Source organism: Ruditapes philippinarum, unplaced genomic scaffold (genome assembly GCF_026571515.1).
Source record: "Ruditapes philippinarum isolate M1 unplaced genomic scaffold, ASM2657151v2 ctg1436_1_1_1_1, whole genome shotgun sequence".
Classification (NCBI taxonomy): domain Eukaryota; kingdom Metazoa; phylum Mollusca; class Bivalvia; order Venerida; family Veneridae; genus Ruditapes; species Ruditapes philippinarum.
Genome location: NW_026866315.1, coordinates 211,830 through 234,064, shown reverse-complemented (window position 1 = coordinate 234,064; position 22,235 = coordinate 211,830). Strand labels below are relative to the sequence as shown.

At 31.9% G+C, this 22,235-nt stretch overlaps 1 protein-coding gene across 19 annotated transcripts in view; it reads right to left on the bottom strand.

Moving 5' to 3' along the window:
- Positions 1-22,235, bottom strand: part of LOC132732097 (disabled homolog 2-interacting protein-like) — a 170,020-nt gene that overhangs the window by 10,808 nt on the left and 136,977 nt on the right. For 16 of the 19 annotated variants that reach the window (XM_060718443.1, XM_060718447.1, XM_060718442.1 and 13 more), the window contains 12 exons: positions 12,381-12,602; positions 10,698-10,799; positions 9,069-9,167; positions 8,486-8,571; positions 8,011-8,065; positions 7,081-7,213; positions 6,367-6,529; positions 5,839-5,918; positions 2,512-2,690; positions 1,831-2,055; positions 1,245-1,335; positions 454-564 (listed from right to left, as the gene is read on the bottom strand). In XM_060718443.1, coding sequence (XP_060574426.1) covers positions 454-564; positions 1,245-1,335; positions 1,831-2,055; positions 2,512-2,690; positions 5,839-5,918; positions 6,367-6,529; positions 7,081-7,213; positions 8,011-8,065; positions 8,486-8,571; positions 9,069-9,167; positions 10,698-10,799; positions 12,381-12,602 — 1,546 coding nt within the window. Of the gene's footprint in view, positions 1-453; positions 565-1,244; positions 1,336-1,830; positions 2,056-2,511; positions 2,691-5,838; positions 5,919-6,366; positions 6,530-7,080; positions 7,214-8,010; positions 8,066-8,485; positions 8,572-9,068; positions 9,168-10,697; positions 10,800-12,380; positions 12,603-13,299; positions 13,547-16,234; positions 16,601-19,685; positions 19,851-22,235 lie in introns of those variants that run through there. The other 3 variants (XM_060718460.1, XM_060718454.1, XM_060718459.1) reach the window with 3 other exon arrangements.

Sequence of the window (22,235 nt, the reverse complement as noted above, 5' to 3'; positions counted from 1 at the left end):
ATACCTTAAAAAGAATTGTCCATTTTGGACAAAAAAAGTAATGAGCCGCGCCATGACAAAACCAACGTAATGCATTTGTGACCAGCATGGATCCAGACCAGCCTGCCCATCCGCACAGTCTGATCAGGATCAATACTTGTTATAGGGATGTAAGTGGACAGCATGGATCCTGATCAGACTGCGCAGATGCATAGGCTGGTCTGGATCCATGCAGGTCGCAAACGCATTACTTTGGTTTTGTCATGGCGCGGCTTATTTATCATTTTTGAGAAATTTAAAATACTGACTAGATAGTCAACAGTGCAGACCATGAAGTTGTCTAATCTTGTTCTGCACTGATCACAGGGATATATACTTTACTGTCAGCAGACTACCGGTTATAAATGATTATTTTGTTCAATAATGTCAAAACATACAAAGTAGAAAAGAAATGCATTTATTAGAGATACCTACCTCTGTGCCTTTTTCCAGCGCATCTATGAGAAGTGTATGCAGAATGGACATTTCTTTGCCAAAATCTATAAATCCATCATACTCTGTGTAATTGTCGTTGGGGTCGGCAGACTGCAACAAAAAGAAATCAGTGTCATAATACATGTTATCTGTTTTGTCTGTTTGTTTTTTGTGGCTCTTACTACACTAATTTTAACACATTTTATTATATCTAGATGGCCTATCTACTTTATCTGCTTTCCTGGTTAAAATTAACCAGTTATTACCAATTTCTCTGCAAGTGACCGACAACTAATCAAAGATGATTTCTGAATCAGCAGTGAGAGACAAATGACCATTATACTCCATGTTTCTAGGTCAATGGTCAAGGAGAGATTTCACCTAACTTGAGGATCAAATCAGCTACACCTAGATTACTGAGCAAGTGTTCTCCCTATTGAGCTAAGCTAGGGGACTGGCATAAATAGTGTATCTAATCATAGTAGTCTCTTGAATCAGAGAAAAAGGGAAGAAATGCCCTCTTTACAAGTTACTTGTAAGCTATTTGCAAAATAAACACTTCCTGACATTATCTTGCAAAGGTCAGTGGTTCTACTAAGTTGCCATACTTGCCAATTATAATACATAAAGGAAAGCAACCAAGGTCCTCGTACATCAGTTTAGCTGGTCAACTGCCATTTGAACTTGATAGTATTGAGATTCAATACTCCAAATAAATATGCATGCTTCACTGAAACATATATCCATAATCATTTAAAATTACTAGATTTTAAAACAAAATCGTAACTTACAGAGATTTTATGAAGGAAATCTTTCATATTGCACCATTCTTCATCCACAAAATCATTCATGAATGTCGTATACTCTTCTTTACTACCAAACCTGTGAAAACCATTATAAAAATATGAAACATATGACCACATAAGAAAGTTTTAATTTTCAACTGCTTATTAATCTGTGATTCTTTGTTAACTCTTGCGATGAAAATTTAATTAAACATTTTTACACTATTACAGAGATATAAGAACCTAATGTCTCCAGCTTAAAGAAGCAGAAGTTTGACTAAGCAGAGGTTTGACATAACAAATGTTTTACTAAACAGAGGTTTGATTGCTTCTATGCTAAAAGTGAAATTATTTAACACCATTTACCAAATCTGACCAAAGCCTACATTATTGACTTCAATTCATAAAATCACTCACATTCACATTGGACAGATCATAAGTTCCTGTAGGGAAAGTTCAATGTATATATATTTTTAAATATATACATGTATATAAAAAGAGAGGTTAATCTTTATCATTTTAAGTGTGTTGCAGAGTCTTGTGCTGTAAAATAATTTAATAGTTTATCACATGAAGACTGAGAAGAACATACTTTGAAAAGTTTGCCAAAGTCTGTATAGTTTTGGCAATAAGTGTGAGATTTCTGGCAGCTTTCTCGTTGGGATATTCTTGCGTAAGGTGGAACAAACTCGGTGAAAGAATTGCTGGGCATAAAAATCGTAGAAATATGGAAGCACTGATAAGGTTGTCGCTAAAGTCACCTTTGCCTTCTCCTTCGCAACACCCTCGAAATCTTGTGAACACTGTTCGTAACTCACTGTTAATATTTAAAAAAAAAAAAAATTAAGTTTTTAAGTTGTTAAATTGGAGCTTACATAAACAAACCTTTATACATTATATAAAAACAAGCTTTAAATAAAGTAAATTATTTCACCTTAATGCAAGGAAAATTCTATAATTATTTTCATCAATTATCAACAACTACCAAACAACCTGCAAAAATGTCACAGTACCTATGCCAAAAGCAATGCTACTGAAATAAAACCAAGAAATGATATTTGAACCTGTATTGTAATGAAAAGTTGAATGCAGATCGTAATAATAGTTGAACAAGGATCTTAATAATAGTTGAACAAGGATCGTAATGCTAACTGAATGAGGATTGTAATAATTATTGAATGAGGATGGTAATGATAGTTGAATGAGGATTGTAATAATAGTTCAACGAGTCGAATGAGGATCACAATAATAGTTCAACGAGGAAATAACATACCAGGGAAAGAAAGACGATGATGTGGTGATTTTACTCCAGACCATATCGCAGTACATACGAAGATTAGCTTGATGACGTGTTAACATGGACGGAATTGGGACACGGGTGGGATCCACCTCGCAATCATCCTCACTCTCTATAATTGTCCGCACAAAGTCACCCAATGTATCGTTTAAATACTGAAACAAATAACATTAGGATAAACTCTCTATAATTGTCCGCACAAAGTCACCTAATATATCGTTTAAATACTGAAACAAATAACATTAGGATTAACCCTCTATAATTGTCCGCACAAAGTCACCTAATATATCGTTTAAATACTGAAACAAATAACATTAGGATTAACCCTCTATAATTGTCCACACAAAGTCACCTAATGTATCGTTTAAATACTGAAACAAATAACATTAGGATTAACCCTCTATAATTGTCCGCACAAAAGTCACCTAATGTATCGTTTAAATACTGAAACAAATAACATTAGGATAAACTCTCTATAATTGTCCGCACAAAGTCACCCAATGTATCTTTTAAATACTGAAACAAATAACATTAGGATAAACTCTCTATAATTGTCCGCACAAAGTCACCCAATGTATCTTTTAAATACTGAAACAAATAACATTAGGATAAACTCTCTATAATTGTCCGCACAAAGTCACCCAATGTATCTTTTAAATACTGAAACAAATAACATAAGGATAAACTCTCTATAATTGTCCGCACAAAGTCACCCAATGTATCTTTTAAATACTGAAACAAATAACATTAGGATAAACTCTCTATAATTGTCCGCACAAAGTCACCCAATGTATCTTTTAAATACTGAAACAAATAACATTAGGATAAACTCTCTATAATTGTCCGCACAAAGTCACCCAATGTATCTTTTAAATACTGAAACAAATAACATTAGGATAAACTCTCTATAATTGTCCGCACAAAGTCACCCAATGTATCTTTTAAATACTGAAACAAATAACATTAGGATAAACTCTCTATAATTGTCCGCACAAAGTCACCCAATGTATCTTTTAAATACTGAAACAAATAACATTAGGATAAACTCTCTATAATTGTCCGCACAAAGTCACCCAATGTATCTTTTAAATACTGAAACAAATAACATTAGGATAAACTCTCTATAATTGTCCGCACAAAGTCACCCAATGTATCTTTTAAATACTGAAACAAATAACATTAGGATAAACTCTCTATAATTGTCCGCACAAAGTCACCCAATGTATCTTTTAAATACTGAAACAAATAACATTAGGATAAACTCTCTATAATTGTCCGCACAAAGTCACCCAATGTATCTTTTAAATACTGAAACAAATAACATTAGGATAAACTCTCTATAATTGTCCGCACAAAGTCACCCAATGTATCTTTTAAATACTGAAACAAATAACATTAGGATAAACTCTCTATAATTGTCCGCACAAAGTCACCCAATGTATCTTTTAAATACTGAAACAAATAACATTAGGATAAACTCTCTATAATTGTCCGCACAAAGTCACCCAATGTATCTTTTAAATACTGAAACAAATAACATTAGGATAAACTCTCTATAATTGTCCGCACAAAGTCACCCAATGTATCTTTTAAATACTGAAACAAATAACATTAGGATAAACTCTCTATAATTGTCCGCACAAAGTCACCCAATGTATCGTTTAAATACTGAAACAAATAACATTAGGATAAACCCTCAATAATTGTCCGCACAAAGTCACCCAATGTATGATACAAATTAAACAAGCAATTATCATAGTATTGCAAGCAATCCATAAGTCCCCTACCGGTAAGAGCCCAAGCAACATTCTGAAGGGCCATTGGCCATTCACTTATGTTCCTATTTTAAGTAAATTTGTTGAAAAAGTTCTTTAAAAGTGATCACAGGAAACAGTTTTTATGTACAGACAGACGGACTGAAGGACACTCTAAAGTTATTTTTTAAACATCCCTGTTATCAAAATATAACATTTTTAAAATCCTATCACAATTGGAGAAGTTGGAGTAAAAATTACCAATTTCTCAAAAAAAAAAATCTAAGTTCAAAAGGGGCATAATTCTGGAAATAGTCTTGCTAGAGTATTGAACACTCACAAATGTTGAGTGATAATAAGAAACATTTATATGAAGTTTGAAGTAGATACATTCAGAAAAAGAAGTTATTAAAAAAACAACAATGTTTTTTCATGAAAATTTTAAGTTCAAGGGAGGTAATTCTGATAATTTTTGTGCTAGAGTTGTAAACCTTGTCACATATGATGTGGTTGATTACAAGCAACTTATATTTAATGTTTGAAGAAAATACCTTAAGAAATAAAGAACTTATAGTGAAAAAAATTAAAAACTAGAATCAGAAATCTTGAAATTCAGTCTATTTGTTGCCATAGCAACCAGAATTTTCAACATAGGAAGATAAGAAAAGGATGTGCATAATTTCCATACTGCCATACACCCATATGTCAAGTTTCATAAACATATTTTCAGTACTTTTTGTGTTATCACTGGATCCAGGTTATGTGTAAAATTTGCCATATTTTCAGTCTATTTGTTGCCATAGCAACCAGAATTTTCAACATAGGAAGAAAAGAAAAACACATGCATAATCTCCATACTGCCATCTATCCATATATAAAGCTACATAAAAATATTTTCAGTACCTTTTGCGTTATTGCGGGATCCAGGTTATGTGTAAAATTTGCCATATTTTCAGTCTATTTGTTGCCATAGCAACCAGAATTTTCAACATAGGAAGAAAAATAAAAGACGTGCATAATCTCCATACTGCCATCTATCCATATATCAAGTTTCGTTAAAATATTTTCAGTACTTTTTGTGTTATCGCGGGATCCAGTTTTGTGGACGGACGGACTGACGGACGGACAGACGGACAGACAGACGGAGGGTAAACCTAAAGTCCCCTCCGGTAAACCGGTAGGGGACTACGTTAAAATATTTTCAGTACTTTTTGTGTTATCGCGGGATCCAGTTTTGTGGACGGACGGACTGACGGACTGACGGACGGACGGACGGATGGACGGACAGACAGACGGAGGGTAAACCTAAAGTCCCCTCCGGTAAACCGGTAGGGGACTAATAAGGATAAATTTCAAATTGAACATGAAAAACAAAAACTGCCTTAGAAATTGTCTTAACACTCTAGAAATATAATAGAAAATTTTATTATTTTTTTTTCCTAAAAGATTTCTGAAATGTCATACAGCATGATAATATTTTGGAAAAGAATTTCAGCAATTAACATACATATTTTTATAATTTTACAAACATTGTTTTTGAGCTTCTTACCTTTTCTCCAACCAATTTCATATGAGCTTCCATTGACTTTGTGGCAATACTGTTACCTCTAAATATCAAATCTTTGTTGTCTGAAAGATAAAATTTCCAGATTATTGTTTTAGCACAGTCATTAAAATGAAAATTAAAGAAATGAAGCTGAGACTATCAATAGGATCTAAACTAAAAATAATTATCTAACACACTAGTTTTTGCTATCAGCTGGTTCAGTTTATTTCCTGCTAATTTTTGGTGTACCAGAATATCATCAGTGTTGGCAAGGAAACAGTAAAATGTTGAATGCTTAATCAAAGTTAGAGCAGGCTAGCCTTGAGCAGACTGACCTAGAGCATGCTGACCTATATCAGGCTGGCCTTGAGCAGACTGGCCAAGTTTTATGCTCAATACTTGTCATTGTCATGGTATTGAAAAATAAATATAAAAGTACTTTTATAACCCTTACCCTGCTAAAGATTAATGGGCTTGTCCGGAAAGAAAAATGGACATGTCCATTAAAAAGTGGTAAATCATTAAACTTACCAAGACGCAACACTTCGGCCATTACAAGCTCTGACAGGAAGTCTTGAGCTTTGTCAAGCTTCTGCATGATATTGACAAGAGTTTTTGCAATCTCTTCCTTGTCCTTGATGCTGAGAAGTGGTTCCAGGCTCTCACACAATTGTACATAATTTTCTTTCAAATACTGTAAAAATAATAATCAAGTTTGTCATGAAAATGGTAGGAAAAAAAAAAACAATTCTTATCAACATATTTTAATTGATGGTAAAGCACTCTATAATTTTTAAATTTTACGCTGTCTGACAAATGCCAATTTCTTGAATTGAGAAAGCAAAATTCAAACATTATTATAACCTCGTGGATATGCCAATTATAGATTTTAATAAATTTTACTTTTATGTTTATATCTAAAGAAAAATAATCTTCATTTCAGATGAGAATAAAAATATTTTAATTATCAATAATTATGTCTTTAAAACATATACAAGCAACAAATACAGTCCAACATGCTGTGAACGTGACCGGCGAGGTGTCAGAGAAAATCAACGGTTGCTGGTCTTTGTTGAAAAGTGGTCTTTCATAACATATATAACCCTGCATAAAAACTTGTCAAAACTTGAGCAAAATGACTGTCTTTAAAGAAACATTTTCTTTACATGAAGTGTATTTAGAGTGGTTTTAAGCTCAGGTTTGAGGGTATAAATTAACATTTTATTATTCCAGTAACATACTTACATTAGAGAGATCTTTATACAGATCAACAGGAAGTATTTGAACAGTTTGGTGACGAACTTTCAGACGTATCAAAGGAAGATCGATCTTGTTCTCTTTCCCTCCTTTACCAACTGTTCCGGAACTTGTCGCAAACCTAAAAATATACATAAACACTTTTTTTATTCAAACTTCGAACATTTTTATTTGAACCTAATTTTGTAGAATATCCATGTCCTGTTTTAAATTAAATTTGGACTATTCAAATGTGTTTTTCCCAGGTATTTCAATCGAAGAATAAGCCCTTGCCAACATATGGTGACTAAAAATCTCTTCGAAAAATAAAATGGACAAAGAATAATAGGTATAGAAAATTTGTGTATTTAGTATCCATTAGAGAAATTTTGTTTATATAAATTTTCCAATTATTATATTACATTTCCAATGTATATTATTATATTACATTTCCAATTATCATTATGCATATTATTATATTACACTTCCAATTATCATTATGAATATTATCATATTACATTTCCAATTATCATTAATATGTATATTACGTTTTCAATTATCTTATGCATCCGAAATATCGGTGTGACAGTTACATTGAATTTTGTTACTTTTATGTGTGATGTGATATCACATCCTATATTAATATTATCACTCTGATAAGGATCTTTTGTCAAATACGTAAATAAATTTCAAAGAAAATATATGTCTTTCGTTTTTGACCTGCTTAAAAGGTAAAGGTCTTGTTTATTAAATATAGTGTCACCCCTACTGAAAGGGCCAGCCATTTCTGACTTATGAAACACCTTTTGCTTGCATACCATGTACCTCCCAACTCCTACAACTATGCCAGGTGTCAGGCTGATAGAAATCGGTAACCATTTTTTAAACTATCTCATTGTTTTTGTTTATTAAAATCAAAATGCTGTTAAAAGAACTCACCATCTCTCGACATATTGTCTGTTACTAATATCACATATAGGTATTTTTGAGTAACCTGAAACATAAAGACAAATTAACCAATCAGCACCAGCCATATAAAGTGTAGTCTAAATTATATTAACCCTTAACCTGCTATATTTCTATAATGGATCTGCCCAGCTTTGAATTTGAAACAGTCCATTCAAAGTTCAAGGGATTTCAATTATCAAAAAACAAAAATTGAGCTGCCAACAGTATAAAGCCTGGACAGACTGCACGGATGCATTTCAGACATTGCAGACCATGACCATGACCAGACGGCACTGATTTGTAGGCTTGATCTTGGTCTGCACTAGTCACATGGGTAGATTCAGCAGCTGCAAGCAGGCTATGGTTTAAAAGTCAACTTAGTGCACATACTATAATTATAGTCCAAAATTTACTTCTTTTACGAGCAATTAATGTAAAAGATCATATACATCACAGGAAGAGTTACCTATTAATGTGTTTCTGTCTTTCTTCTTCTTCTTGTCTGCTTCTCTATACAGATTCACTATTAAAAACTCCACTGTTGGTAAATTGCTGTAAAACCAAGGGAGACAATTCTTGTATCATCTTACAAAAATTCTTCAAAGGGTTACCTCCCTTTTTCCAATATAAGATTCTATTGGTTACAATTATTTGAGATTTCTGATTTACTTAAAAGAAGAGTGTCTTTAAAAGAAGCATTGCCTTCTTACTATATTTTACTTATACTACTTGACAAACAATAAAGCTACAGAACAATTTGCAGGGTTCCAATTTAATTTGACCTTGATAATTTAAATCTATTTAAACTAAATACATGTATATAGCCAAGTACTTCACTAGCATTGTTTTGCACATTAATATGACCAATTTTCACCTTAAAATGCTTAACTGGAGTGCAAGTTATTTTTGTTACATATCTTAGTAACAATACACATGTATACAGTTATTCAGAACCCAACCAACAGGTGTGAACAGGATAGAACAGCCAAAATCTACATTGGTGTTCCTTGTTCAACATTTTCACAACTTTATATAACAAGCAAGCTTACTCAAACTCAAATTGTTCTCCCCAGAACAGCATGTCTCCCTTTGTTTTGATAGACGTCCGTGCGTACAGATGTTTGTCTAAACATACCTCACAGAAATATCTGAAACAAACAAAAAATCTCATTTCAATGGTGACAAATTTTGTTCAGGAATTAGGATAAATGTTGAGTTTTGCTTAGATATCACAGTTTGGTGACAGAAAGAAGTGTGCCATGAACATGCATATTAAAAAATATATACCTGTGGGGAAATATCTATGTACATTGCGGTGGACAGATGAACATGGGCAAATCTATACCCTCAATACTCATCCTCGAAGTCGCAGGGGCTTTTTTCAAACTTATATTTCCTTTATCAAATATATAAAGTGCTTGTACACAAAAAAGTATTGTATATCTTATTTCATTTCATAGCAAAACACTTCAGTCATAAAAATAACAACTTTTCTTGCCCATGATAGAGGTAGAAGTTTTCCTACAGGTGGTTCGTAACACCACACATTGCCTAACTTTATAATTATGAGAAAAAACTCTGTGTTTTTACAAGCCTAGCAGACAATGTTTATGTTATTCTTATAAAGAGACCTCATGTTTATACTCTATTTCTTTTTTAGTGCCTTTCTTTCAGAAATTTGCTGATTTTTATGTTACAGAAGCCTGTGAAATGTACTGTTTGACTTTTTCTCCTTTTTTTTTGGAGCAAATAATGACTGCGTCTGGGTAAAACCTACGATTTTACAACATATTTTTTTGTTGCATAATAAAGTTGTAATCTAAGTACTTTAAGGAACTAAAATATCAAATAATAAATGCTAGCTACCATCTCTCCAGGAAATCAACTTTAAAGTTTATAAACCCTTAGTAGCAATTGGTCAATTTCAAAAATTTATGTTACACAATCAACCAATCAAAAGTTGTTATTTTCAGACTGGTTTTGCAAGGCATGTTAAATTTAGTGTAAAACCAGGCTAGAAACTCAGGTAATAGCTGCAGATAGTGACTAATTCTAATTTACCAGATTTGTCTAGGTAACAAAATAAAGCCTGTCTGATGGAACCAGGTAGATTATGTCTGGTTATACAACAAGATACACACAAGATAATTACTTGTTGTGATTTTTCTCTTATCTATAAATTATCAGATGTTTTCTCTGCATTCAGCCCCAGGTCAGTGTATTATCTAGATTAACCTTGATGTTATACCATATTAACCCACAGTAAAAAGATTATCATTTAAACTTCCTGGTTAGATAATATTCCGAGTGCAGTTTTTGTAAAAAATTCTTGTTCCAATTATAATTTGAATGGAAAAATAGTAAAGACCAACCGAAAATTATTGATAAATCCCTAAATCTAGCATTTCTTTTATGTGAAGTGGGCTAGTTGAGCAAAGCATAAGCATATGCACTAGCTGGGTAGGTTCACCGAAGTGGGTTAGTTGATCTAAGGGGGTTTGTTGATAAACCACATCAACAATTGGGGTTATTAGTTCTTGTTAGCCAATTCCGGATACAAGAATTATTCAATCATAAGAAAATAACCAGTTTTATATAGTGTCATACTGAAATATATGATTTAACACTGAAAATTCTGAATTAAGGAATAACCCTGAATGCTTCACCCAGATATTTACCTTTTCTTTGACGGAACATTTTTGGCCTCCTGTACCCAGACTTTCAGGGAAGATTCACTTCGACGGTTATTCTCTTGCTGTGGGTTGGCTGTACGACGTAAACTAGAAGAAAAAAAACTAGAAAAAATAATTTAATGTATACATTAAAAACATGACTATATCAAGTGGAAGTGGTTATTCCCCCTTACTTAATGAACCCAATTTGTACCTGATGATTGCTAAAAGCATGAAACTGCATAGAAGTGCCATTAACATGAAACATTGATTCTTTCATCGTTTGTTTACATTAAAGCATATGTAAACCAGGCCACCATCTACCCATATTTCAAGTTTCTTAAAAATATTTTTAGTTTTTTGCGTTATCTCTTGATCCAGTTTTTGTGGATAAATGGACAAACAGGCAAACAAACTGACTGACAGACTAATGGAGGGCAAACATCAAGTCCGGTCCGGTTAAATCAGTAGGGAGCCAGAAATGTTATTCACAGGCATAATTATGTTACTGACTATTAGTTTATTGAACTAGGAACTTGCTATTAAGGAAACTGACAAAGAAAAATAACTTCCTCTATATATTGTACTGATATCCATCGCCTTATAGGGAAACTTTGAATATTTATTCTGCATAGGTGAAGTACAGAGGACCTACTTCCTGAAAAATCTTCTATAAACGTTGTCTTGTTGACTTATTTTAAATCTACATGTATAATAATACTTTACATAAATGTGCTCCTTCTATACAAAGGAATTAGTGTCAGCTGACCTATAAATGAGCCGTGTCATTACAAAAGCAACATAATGGGTTTGCGACCAGCGCTATCAGTTTCTCTACTTGTTATAGGGTTTGTAAGCGAACAGCATGGATCCTGATCAGACTGCACGGATGCGCAGGCTGGTCTGGATCCATGCTGGTAGCAAACCCATTATGTTGGTTTTGTCATGACGCGGTTCAAATAATAAATAAATTTCGGGTTCCGGTTCCGACTGGTAGTGACCGCCACAGTCGGCACTAATATCATTTCATTCGGTCCACTATAACTTTGTACTGTATAACCACAAACAGGACTTTACAAAACCTGTATTATCTATTCTATTACAAACTTTTCTTCCCCGGACATTTCACTTGAAATGTTGTCGCTTAAGCAACAAATTCACATAATTCCTTTTCCTGTCCATTTCATGCTTATATAGGGTGGTGTATTATATAAGAGCATTACACAGTACAAATAAAATGTACTTAGATGTCATAGCAATACAGTGACCATATAAACTGTACTGGCAGGGAGTTAAAACAAAGCTTCAGTTAAACAACAACAAAACATGTCTTTTAAATAGGTCAACATTAAATATTTACTTTAATTTCCATTGTGATAAATTTTAGTACAATACATGTATATTACATTATTGTATTTTGGAAGCAAAAATTATCAACAAAGGTCATATTTCTTCTCATTTCCCACCAACTGGTTTTGTAACAGAGACCCCTAGTTACACTTTTACTATTATTATCCATTCTTTTAGTACTTCCATAATAACTTATAAGTTCCTTAAATATGGTGACTGAACTGTCGTCTGGTAAATTCAATGTGACTTACTGCCTTGATCCAGAGTGAGAACTACCGTCACCACTGCCACCACTTATGAAGTTTTAAATATACTGTAATTTAAAAACTGAATTCATACCTAGTCATCCACTGTTCTCGTTCCTCAGCGGTCCGGCACGAGATATACTTGCTCCCGTGCATCGTCGACACCTGGAAACAATGATCCTCTGTCAGTATACTACGATGTAACGGACGTATTTCCATGTCGGGGGACGTCAGGTCGATCGAGTGTAGAGGACTGTGGGTAGTGAGCAAGGATTCATGGGACTGCGAGTTCTTTAATCGTGAACTTATCACAGACCTGAAAATATACAAAAATAAATGGTTATTATTTGAAAAAAGAAAAAGAAAATTGGTTGAGAATTCATTGAAATAATCATATATAAAATATCTAAATAGCTATATTATAGCATTTCTACATATTATAATAACATTTTGAAAAACATCTATAAACATCGCCCATGGATGTCCCCCCCACCCCAACATCATTTGTCAGAACAGCGGGACAAATAGACTAAGACAATACTTTACCCCCCTCTCGCCCCCAATAATTGGAGACATAAAATCAAATTTAATTTTTATTAAAATAGTAACAGACACACAAATTTAAAAATTTCAATATTTCTTTTTTCACTGTAATTTTGTTTCCATTATCTTTAAAACACCATTATCAATTCTTAAGCAGGATGAACATGTATTTAATTCAAAAGTGAACAATAATTGTTTAATAATCTGTGTTAAAATCATTATAATCTACTACTGCATGTTTGTCAAAAACTAAATTATGATTTTTTATGTATTTTTTTTTTAATTGAATTCAAATTTCCTAGTTTTGTGAAACTAGCAATTATGAAGTTATTGAAATTTAATTCCCTCATTATAATAAATTGAAGGTGAACAGAATAATAATAGTACCACCAGCTGCCTATTTAAATTACTACAGAATTTTTATCAATACAATATAAATTATTTGATTATTTATAATGTATGATAATTACCAAAATTTAAAAACAGATTTCTTCCTCCTTTCCTTATGCACCATGTCAAAATTTATTATATCAGAATATAATTATATTTATACACAAATCAACAAAAACAATATAATTTAAATCCTTTTAAAACATTCAATATCTGTCCTTCAATTTTTTATATAAGTCCCTTGTAGGTCTATATTATAGCTCAGTGTTCGATGCTTTGTTTCAATTTTAAGTTTTCCAGGCACTTTATAAGCATCTTTGAAGAGAGCACTACATGCACTCACTGTCACAAGATAAACGCCTATTATATCATGTAATGACTTCAATCTGTTTATCACTATTAATGTACTTTTAATTGATTAATCTTCACATAACAGATATCCTTCAGCTAAAAATAAACAACAGTAACTATCGGCTATTAACAGCACCATCTGGATCTGGACTTAAAAAGTTTTCCGCGTTCAGTAAAAATTTGAAAATGTCACTGCGTACATATTGTATTGTTTAACAACTATTTAAACATACAAGTTCAAGGGGTTGTGACCATGAATAACAAGACTTAATTGATCATGAGAAATAAATGATACAATCATCTTTACAGGAAACCTTGTCAATAAATTTGTATATCTAATTAAACTTAACGCTGCTAATGCACAATAAGTCATTACCAAAATTAGTGCCCCCTTCCTTTAACAGCTCATAATGAGCAGAAAACCCAGAATTTTATTTTCGGTATATAATAATATTATGAAATTTTCATCATCATTATTTAAAACATGCATATGATAATTATCTCATGTTGTGCATACTGATTTCAACATAATACAAATCATAATTTTACAGCTGTCATAGATTTAGTGCAAAGCATCATCCAAGATATAATATTAATATCGGATGACAAATATCAACGATTCACTGATATTACAATAACGATTATAACTTATTATAATTAATTGTCTATAATTCACTGTCATACTCGTTAAAATGATTTCAGTAAAAATTTATACAATTATGACATGTCTTGTATATAAATGCTATTGAATGGAATTTTTTTCTCCCTCGATCTTCACTGCTATGAAATATTTCCATTAGGTTACTGTGAACAGCATAGTTTCCACACATGGATACCTACTTCTGTATATGTTTTTTTGTGAATTTTCATAATTTCTAGACATTTTATTTAGTATTCAAAATATAGATTTTTATCAGATGTTTATTGATTATCGATCAATAAAAAATATCAATGATATTATTAGAAATTATTCCTATCATGACAGCTCTACATAATTGTACATGATGCAGGTAATCCAAATATCATTTTTATATTCAAAACATATGTACTCCACTGGCAGTAAGAATTATTACAGCATTAATAAAGCACTTCAAACAAAATAATATAGATATATAACTTCTACAGAACACCTAGTACATGTATGTAATAAACTAAAATTGACAGATTCACGTTTACTTTTACCTATATTACCAATTACCCTCTTATCTTATTTAATCCATTTTGATCCACTCGGCTAATGACCCATAATTTTCTTTCAGGATTTTTTCAGGCTTCATCAGAACTTATCATGGCTTTTTTGTTCATCAAAGACGGACATTATCTAAATCCTTTGTTTAGTAAACAATCGTCTATACATACTATGATAAGTAACCAGAAATATTATGAAAACATTGTACAGAAAATTATCTCATTTATCTTTATTACTTTAATCGCCTTTAATTTTTTCTGACAACATTATATGAAAAAGAAAGCAATATAAAGGTACTTGACCTTATTTCAGTGTCTATTTTAATCAACTTCTGTGTGTAATCCCCTGATATCTTACAAACAAACAGACACAAGTCTGAATGGCACCCTTTACAGTTTAATGTAAACAAACAATTTAAGCCTCAAATGCATTATATTCAATATTTTTATCAGCTTAAAGGCTTGAAGGTGATGCATTATAGTTTCACTCTATGTTCCATCAGTCATTTTCTCCCTGGTGGAATGGTTAAGGTTGTTGACTTCAAACCACAAGCCCCTCTTCGCTGTGAGTTGACGTATCAAGACAGGAACTTTAGAATCTTTCATGTGAGGAAGCTATCCAGCTAGCTTACGGAACGTCGGTGGTTCTACTTGGGTGCCCGTATGTGCCTGAAATAATGCACAGAAGGGCAACAGAGGGTCTACCTCCACCAGTAAAGCTGGAACGTTGCCATATGACCTATACTGTGTTGGTGTGATGTAAAACCCAATCAAACAAACAAACAAACTTTTTCTCTCAAAAATTATCTATATGAACTTGTATACCAGTCAAGAAAAGTTTTGGTTCATCACTGTCTTACAGTAAAGGTAGCAGAAGATAAATCATTTGCATATATATTGCTTATGAAGCAATGGTGGTCATATAAGGGTACCCTGAAGCCCACCCTGCAAGAAAACCCTGGGTTGATGTATATACGTATACAAGAATAAAAGAATTTGTGAAGCCTATATTGACATTTCTGTAATTTAACTCTCGTTCAAGCCATAATTAATAATGCAATAACATTTAATCAACAAATTTACATCCTGATTTGAAACCGCCTTGATCTTGATTATTAGTATTAATTATACACATAATTATACTGATCAGGAAAACAAAATAAAGTGATACACATATTTAGTCATAAATTTGTAAACAAACTTCCCTATGATCTTGACTGACTGTATATGAGCCACGTCACGACAAAACCAACATAATGGGTTTGCGACCAGCATGGATCCAGACCAGCCTGCGCTTCCGCGCAGTCTGATCAGGATCCATGCTGTTCGCTATCAGTTTCTCTACTTGTTATAGGGTTTGTAAGCGAACAGTATGGATCCTGATCAGCCTGTGCAGATGTGCAGGCTGGTTTGGATCCATGCTGGTCGCAAACACATTATGTTGGTTTTGTCATGACGTGGCTCAATTATACTTACAATATGTAAGTTGAGTAACTCATCATTCTTTCACAAATATTGTCTGCTGATTTCTGACATACCCTATCCTCCATCCTGCCTTAACCTTGTCTACAGAATCAACAAATTCTTCCCTTCTACAAATAAATCAAGCGCTCCCTCGTTTGATTAACAAACAACTTTCAAATAAACAGGAATCAATCACAGACACTATTCATCATTCTAAGAATCTCTTTTATCTTCTTATTCCTGCCAGAAATTGGACTTTTTGTATATATTATAATGTTATAGTCTTGATTTATCGACTAGATTATAACATACCAATCACTCCTCAAAAACAAAATCTCCATTATCATCATCAATATATTTCAATTACAATAAATTTCAAGAATGAATAATCTTATATCCAACACATTATGATTTAAGGCATATTTCTTCCATCAATTTTTCAAATATTCAATATCTATTGTTCTACATAATGTAATAGTCTGGAGCTATTTTTACATAATTCTGCCATATTTCAAACAATAAAATTTCAACATATACTGGTACACATGTAACTCATTCCTTAATGATTTCGAAATTCCTCAATAATTCAAATCCAATTAACACAACGTAGTAAACTTTTATTTCAAATCATTTTTACAATACACAATGTTGATGGTAGGAGACCCAAAAAAATTCATGTTTACATATCAGAGTAAATCCACACTGTCATGTTTACACAAATAGAAAATATTTCAAATATTTTTCGATACACATGAAATATGTCGCTAACTTTATAACTATTATTTTATGTCCACTTCTGCTTCATCAGACACTAAGACTTTTATCCAACAGTTACTGCTGTATTTAAATTTTTCCCTTTAAATTCTTTCATTTACATATTCCCTCTAGTTTCAGGTATCAAAATGTGACAATAAAATATTCAATTTCCGAAGTTTTACACGTATTTGATGTGACAGAGTTAAATATCCTTAAATATAGTATAGACTATAGAGTCATATCGTGCGTATACAATCCAATGAAAATTTGAAAAATCAGTCACCCATTAATATTTCCTTTTCCTTTATATGATTTAAATATACGCAAACAATCCAAGATGACTTACATCAAATTATAGGTGTGTGTGTATGTAAACTTTACAATAAACCAGGTGCTATTTAAAAACAAACCACATAATAAAATATGACATATCCTTAAAATAAACAAACTTCCTTTTCTCCACTAATCCGCCATTTTCAACAACTTCTTTTCAAATGGAATCTTAACAAAAGTCAACACCAACTTGCAATAAAGATTTCCTTCTAAAGTACTATCAAAATGTAAGTTATGATATATAAATCATGCCAATCATGAAATAAATTAAATCTTATCATATCAATTCTTGGTGGCAACTTATGGTTACAAATCCCACTAAAATTCTTTCATGATAACCAATATATTTATTCTCCTATCTTTTAGTTCATAGTTCACTTTTCATAGATCATGTCGCACTTAAATTAAGTGTATCTGAGCAATATATTCTTTCTCAACTACATATTTCCAAAATCATATTCATAATTCAAGGAAAATTCTTTCGGTCAATAACATTTCATAATTACCTACACTAATGCATGAATGAATAACTGTTACTTTTTTTTGGAAGGGTGTTCTATATATATTATTACGAGGTAAAAAGAAGTAAACACAAGGTAAAAGACGTAAACATGTTCAAAGAGAGGGAAAGCACCAGGTGAAAATCCACAATTATGACAAACATTGTCACAAGTCTTGCCAAGTACAACACATTTTATGTTCTCTCCATTATAATCATCATTCTTCAAAGGTGTAACTAACAATGTTCACATTTTCCTACAATAAAACATGATTATTAAACCACCATCCTTGGAAATCATTACAGTAAAACCTCCACAGGTCAACACCCTTAGGCGGAAAAAGATTTTGGGTGTTTCTTTTATTAGAGAAGTAAGCACGTAAGTCTAAGGCAATAATCATGCTTTGGGAAGAAATTGTGGCAATACTGTTGTAAAATTGTTCTACAGAAGGTCACTATAAAGAGGTTACACTGTAACTTTTTGCTATGGGCAGGTTTTAAATTGCAATATTTAAAATCATTCTTAGACAAAATGATCAGTGTTGTTGTATTGTCACATTGTTTGTCTTTTTATTGTTTTTATACATTTACCCTGTTGGCTGCAGCTGAATCGAACAATGCGAACAGAAGATTAGCTGGCACAATGCCATGGTCTGCACTATTTGATAGTCAGTTGATATATTATTTCAAAATTTTCACTAAAGGTGATGAGTAGATTTATAATCAAATTGAAAGATGGATACTGCTATTATGATATTTAGCATAGTAATGGTCAATGGAACAGGTACAGTCAAACCTTTAATTAAAGGTCATCCAAAGGGAAAGACTGAACATGTCCTTTTTAGACAAGTGGTCTTTATTTGGAGGTTTCCCTGTTCTATTTGATCAATGAAGTTGTTATAAGTGACCTTTATTTATAAGATGGTCTTGGTTCAGAGGTGGTTTAACACAGGTTTGACTGTAATCTCAAATCGTACTTGAGTAAAATGTACCAAAGGTGATCGTTAATATCTACTTTTTACTAATTTAGTGAGTATGCATCTTTTTCTCAAAGTATTTTTAATAAAAAAGAAGAAAAATTGAAACATCACTCACTAATCAATTTGCCATAATTGCATAATCTAAATGCACTTAAGATTACACTTCAGAAAGAACGTGTTTCCACTTCAAAATATACTTTATTTTTGTTTTGGCAGCAAACTCAAAATTCTGTTTTTGTATCTTTCCAACAGACTAACTGGTTCCTATTACAATATCAGCATAACAGAATTATCACCCTCATTACAACAAAGATTAACACTTCATACATCATAAAATTAATTGTTTTGGCACAAAATCATTTCACGCTTTATCATTTATGTAACAGAGAATGATATATTCCAGCCTCAGATAACATCGTTACATCATTTTATGACATCATTATGACATCATTGGTGCCAATTGTAACATTATAACTTACTACATTCTTTAAATATGCGCAATAATCTAAACAATGTAAGTATCTACATGTAATAAATATGTGTAATAATTATCCAGCTTATACTTATATATCAGCTACTACAGTAAATTTATCATTTTAAATCTCCCCTATACCTTCAAGAATACAATAAATAATAATAATTCAATAAATAATATTAATTAATTATCACAACCAATTTGATATTCCTATCATCAGTTAAAATGCTGTTAAAATCAGTTGTATTATTAAAATATCCCCCTTGACCAAATCCATTTAAGTTGGCACATTCTCTGCCTCGGATAAAAATGAAAACCAGTAAATATTACCCCCCTGGAACCATTTGAACACTTTTCTTTACCATCTTTATTTACAAAATCATTCAACGAGATGAAAATATTTTTAAAAAATAAACTTACAGCATATTCTGAAGCAACATCATTCCCAAATAATCACAGACAATCTTTTATATTGAACAAAACAATCCCTTCAGTAGTGATCAACATTCCAGAGACAAACTTATTTAGCTTTCATTTAACTATTTTCATTAAATATTGTCATCTGTTTCTCCAGGGAATACTTCAAACAAAACTGTACATTACCAAACCATTTAAATAACAGAGGAAACATAACAGATCAGATTCCAATATCACGTTCCCACCTAAACAACCTTCACACCATCAAATATATGAAAGTACTTTTCAATGATGAAAGGAATAAATTCAAGTGCAGGTTTTAAATGACTAATGGTCTAAAAGTACTAAAAGTGAACAAGTGCTTACATTTTTCCAATATGACGACCTCCAGACTCTCTCAAGTGTTTATCATAAACACCCACATGTTTTCTTTAAAAAAATCAATTAACAGCAGTATCTATCACATGTTTAACTTCTTGGTGTTTATTTCTGATTACATTTTATGGTAGGACATATTCTAAATCTCACAATCAAAACAATCAAGTTGAATGCATTCTTCCCCAAATTATCATAATTTTAATAAATTCAGCCATAAAAACGGAACGGTCCATCATTAACCAACAATCATTATATACCAAGCTAAATATCTAAAATGGACTGGTCCATTTTTCAATATGGACAAAACCACTTTTCACTTAGGGAGATTTTGAAATATGTACCGAAAGTATCGCATATTCATTTATTGTAGACAAAAATTTAAGACCAGTTAAGATGGCACAGATCGCGCCAGCACTGGTTGTGTAAAAGAGAACTCTGTAGCTGGCAGCAAGGTATTTAAAGCATATAAAATAAACATCATATAAATTCATATAGGCAATAAAGTTAAGGCGTGACAAAAGACGGCACAGATGTGCAGGCTGCCCTTGGTCTAGGTGGCAGCCATTATTTAACTACTTTGTGTACTTATAAGATTGATAAATAAGTTAACATTATCCTTGTGCTGTCAAAATTTAAATGTTATATTTGATATACATCATTTGTTAATAAAGTATTGAAATACACATTATTCTATCGAAATGTCAACACTATAGACAAAGCATGGCTGTCAAATTATAAAGTTGTTTCTATATTCTGTATTGACAGGCAGCAGATTAATATCTCAGCAGACTGTGTAAATGAACTTTTATAGTACAAAAACATTTAGTATGAATTATTAAAATATCATAAATATCTGAGAGAGGACAATATTTGTGCAATTTATTTAATTGTATAAATTCTGGATCCATGATTATTAATTATTTACATTTCCAGTTATATACAAACAAGAAGAAAATGTCATTTAAAATAATATATTAATTAATGCCCATTAATAGAGGTACCATCCCTTAAACAAAGTTTTAATTTCACTGAACTTCCAAATCTATATATCTGGTATTTTTTGGTATTTCTCGCGATCGCAATTAGCCTATCATGGTGGAAAACAAACAAAAAAGAAATGAACTGAAGTTGTGCTTCTGGCGAGCAAAGAATAAAACTGTATCACTCTAGATGTAAATATATGATAACTAATTAAGCAAGTAATCAGTCATTTATTATATTGTATAACACGTATGATCTGTACTAATTAACTTAACGCCTGACTTGGTAATTATAGTCAACAGTTGGCAAAATGACAATATTAATCGTTTACATTCATAACGAACTTAACATTAGGAATATCTGATAATGGTCCGCAAACTGAAATTTGAAAATGACCCTACCAAGTAAGGTGATAATTTTAATGTTTCATAACTTTATTGATATTAGTATACTCAGCATTTGCATATTTTATACGGTAAAAAACTTACATATCGGATGTCAACATCTAATTTGTTGGCCCCTTTTATATGCAAAATTGGCCCGTCCAATAAAGGTGTATATATATTTTATATTCCAATAACCAGAGACCCCCATAAAACAGATTGTCTTCCCTTGCCTAATTAGTACATTCCTAATGAGTACATTATGAAATCTTCAAGGTCCAATATAAACAGGCCCGACCAACTTTAAAACACTAAGTTCAAGTGCCCAAAAAAAGTGCATAAATTATGTAATAACATCATTTATAAACATTATGATATCATGATTATTCATAATGATACCAAATAAAAAGGAATCACAATTAATGATCCCTTACTAGTACACAATATAATATTTTATATAGTTTTAAGAATGAACTATAATTAAGTTCATCAAGTTTGATTAATTGAAGATTGCTCGGATGTGATTACTATTAATTATTCGGTTAACATCAAACAATTTAAAGGGGCAACATTCGCTGCCGCGGCAGCGAGTATTTGTGGGTGTGACTAATCAGTGGTGTAAAACTGTCTGTTATAAACCATGAGCTAAAAATAGAATGCAGTGTTAACCTACAGAGAGAATATAAACAAAACAGCTGATTTTACACAGGAGAGGTTTAATGGATGTTATATATAACTCGCAGGTTAATCAGATTAATTAAAAGACATTATCAAGCCATCTTGTCCAGATATTATTTTTGAAGTCAGTTTT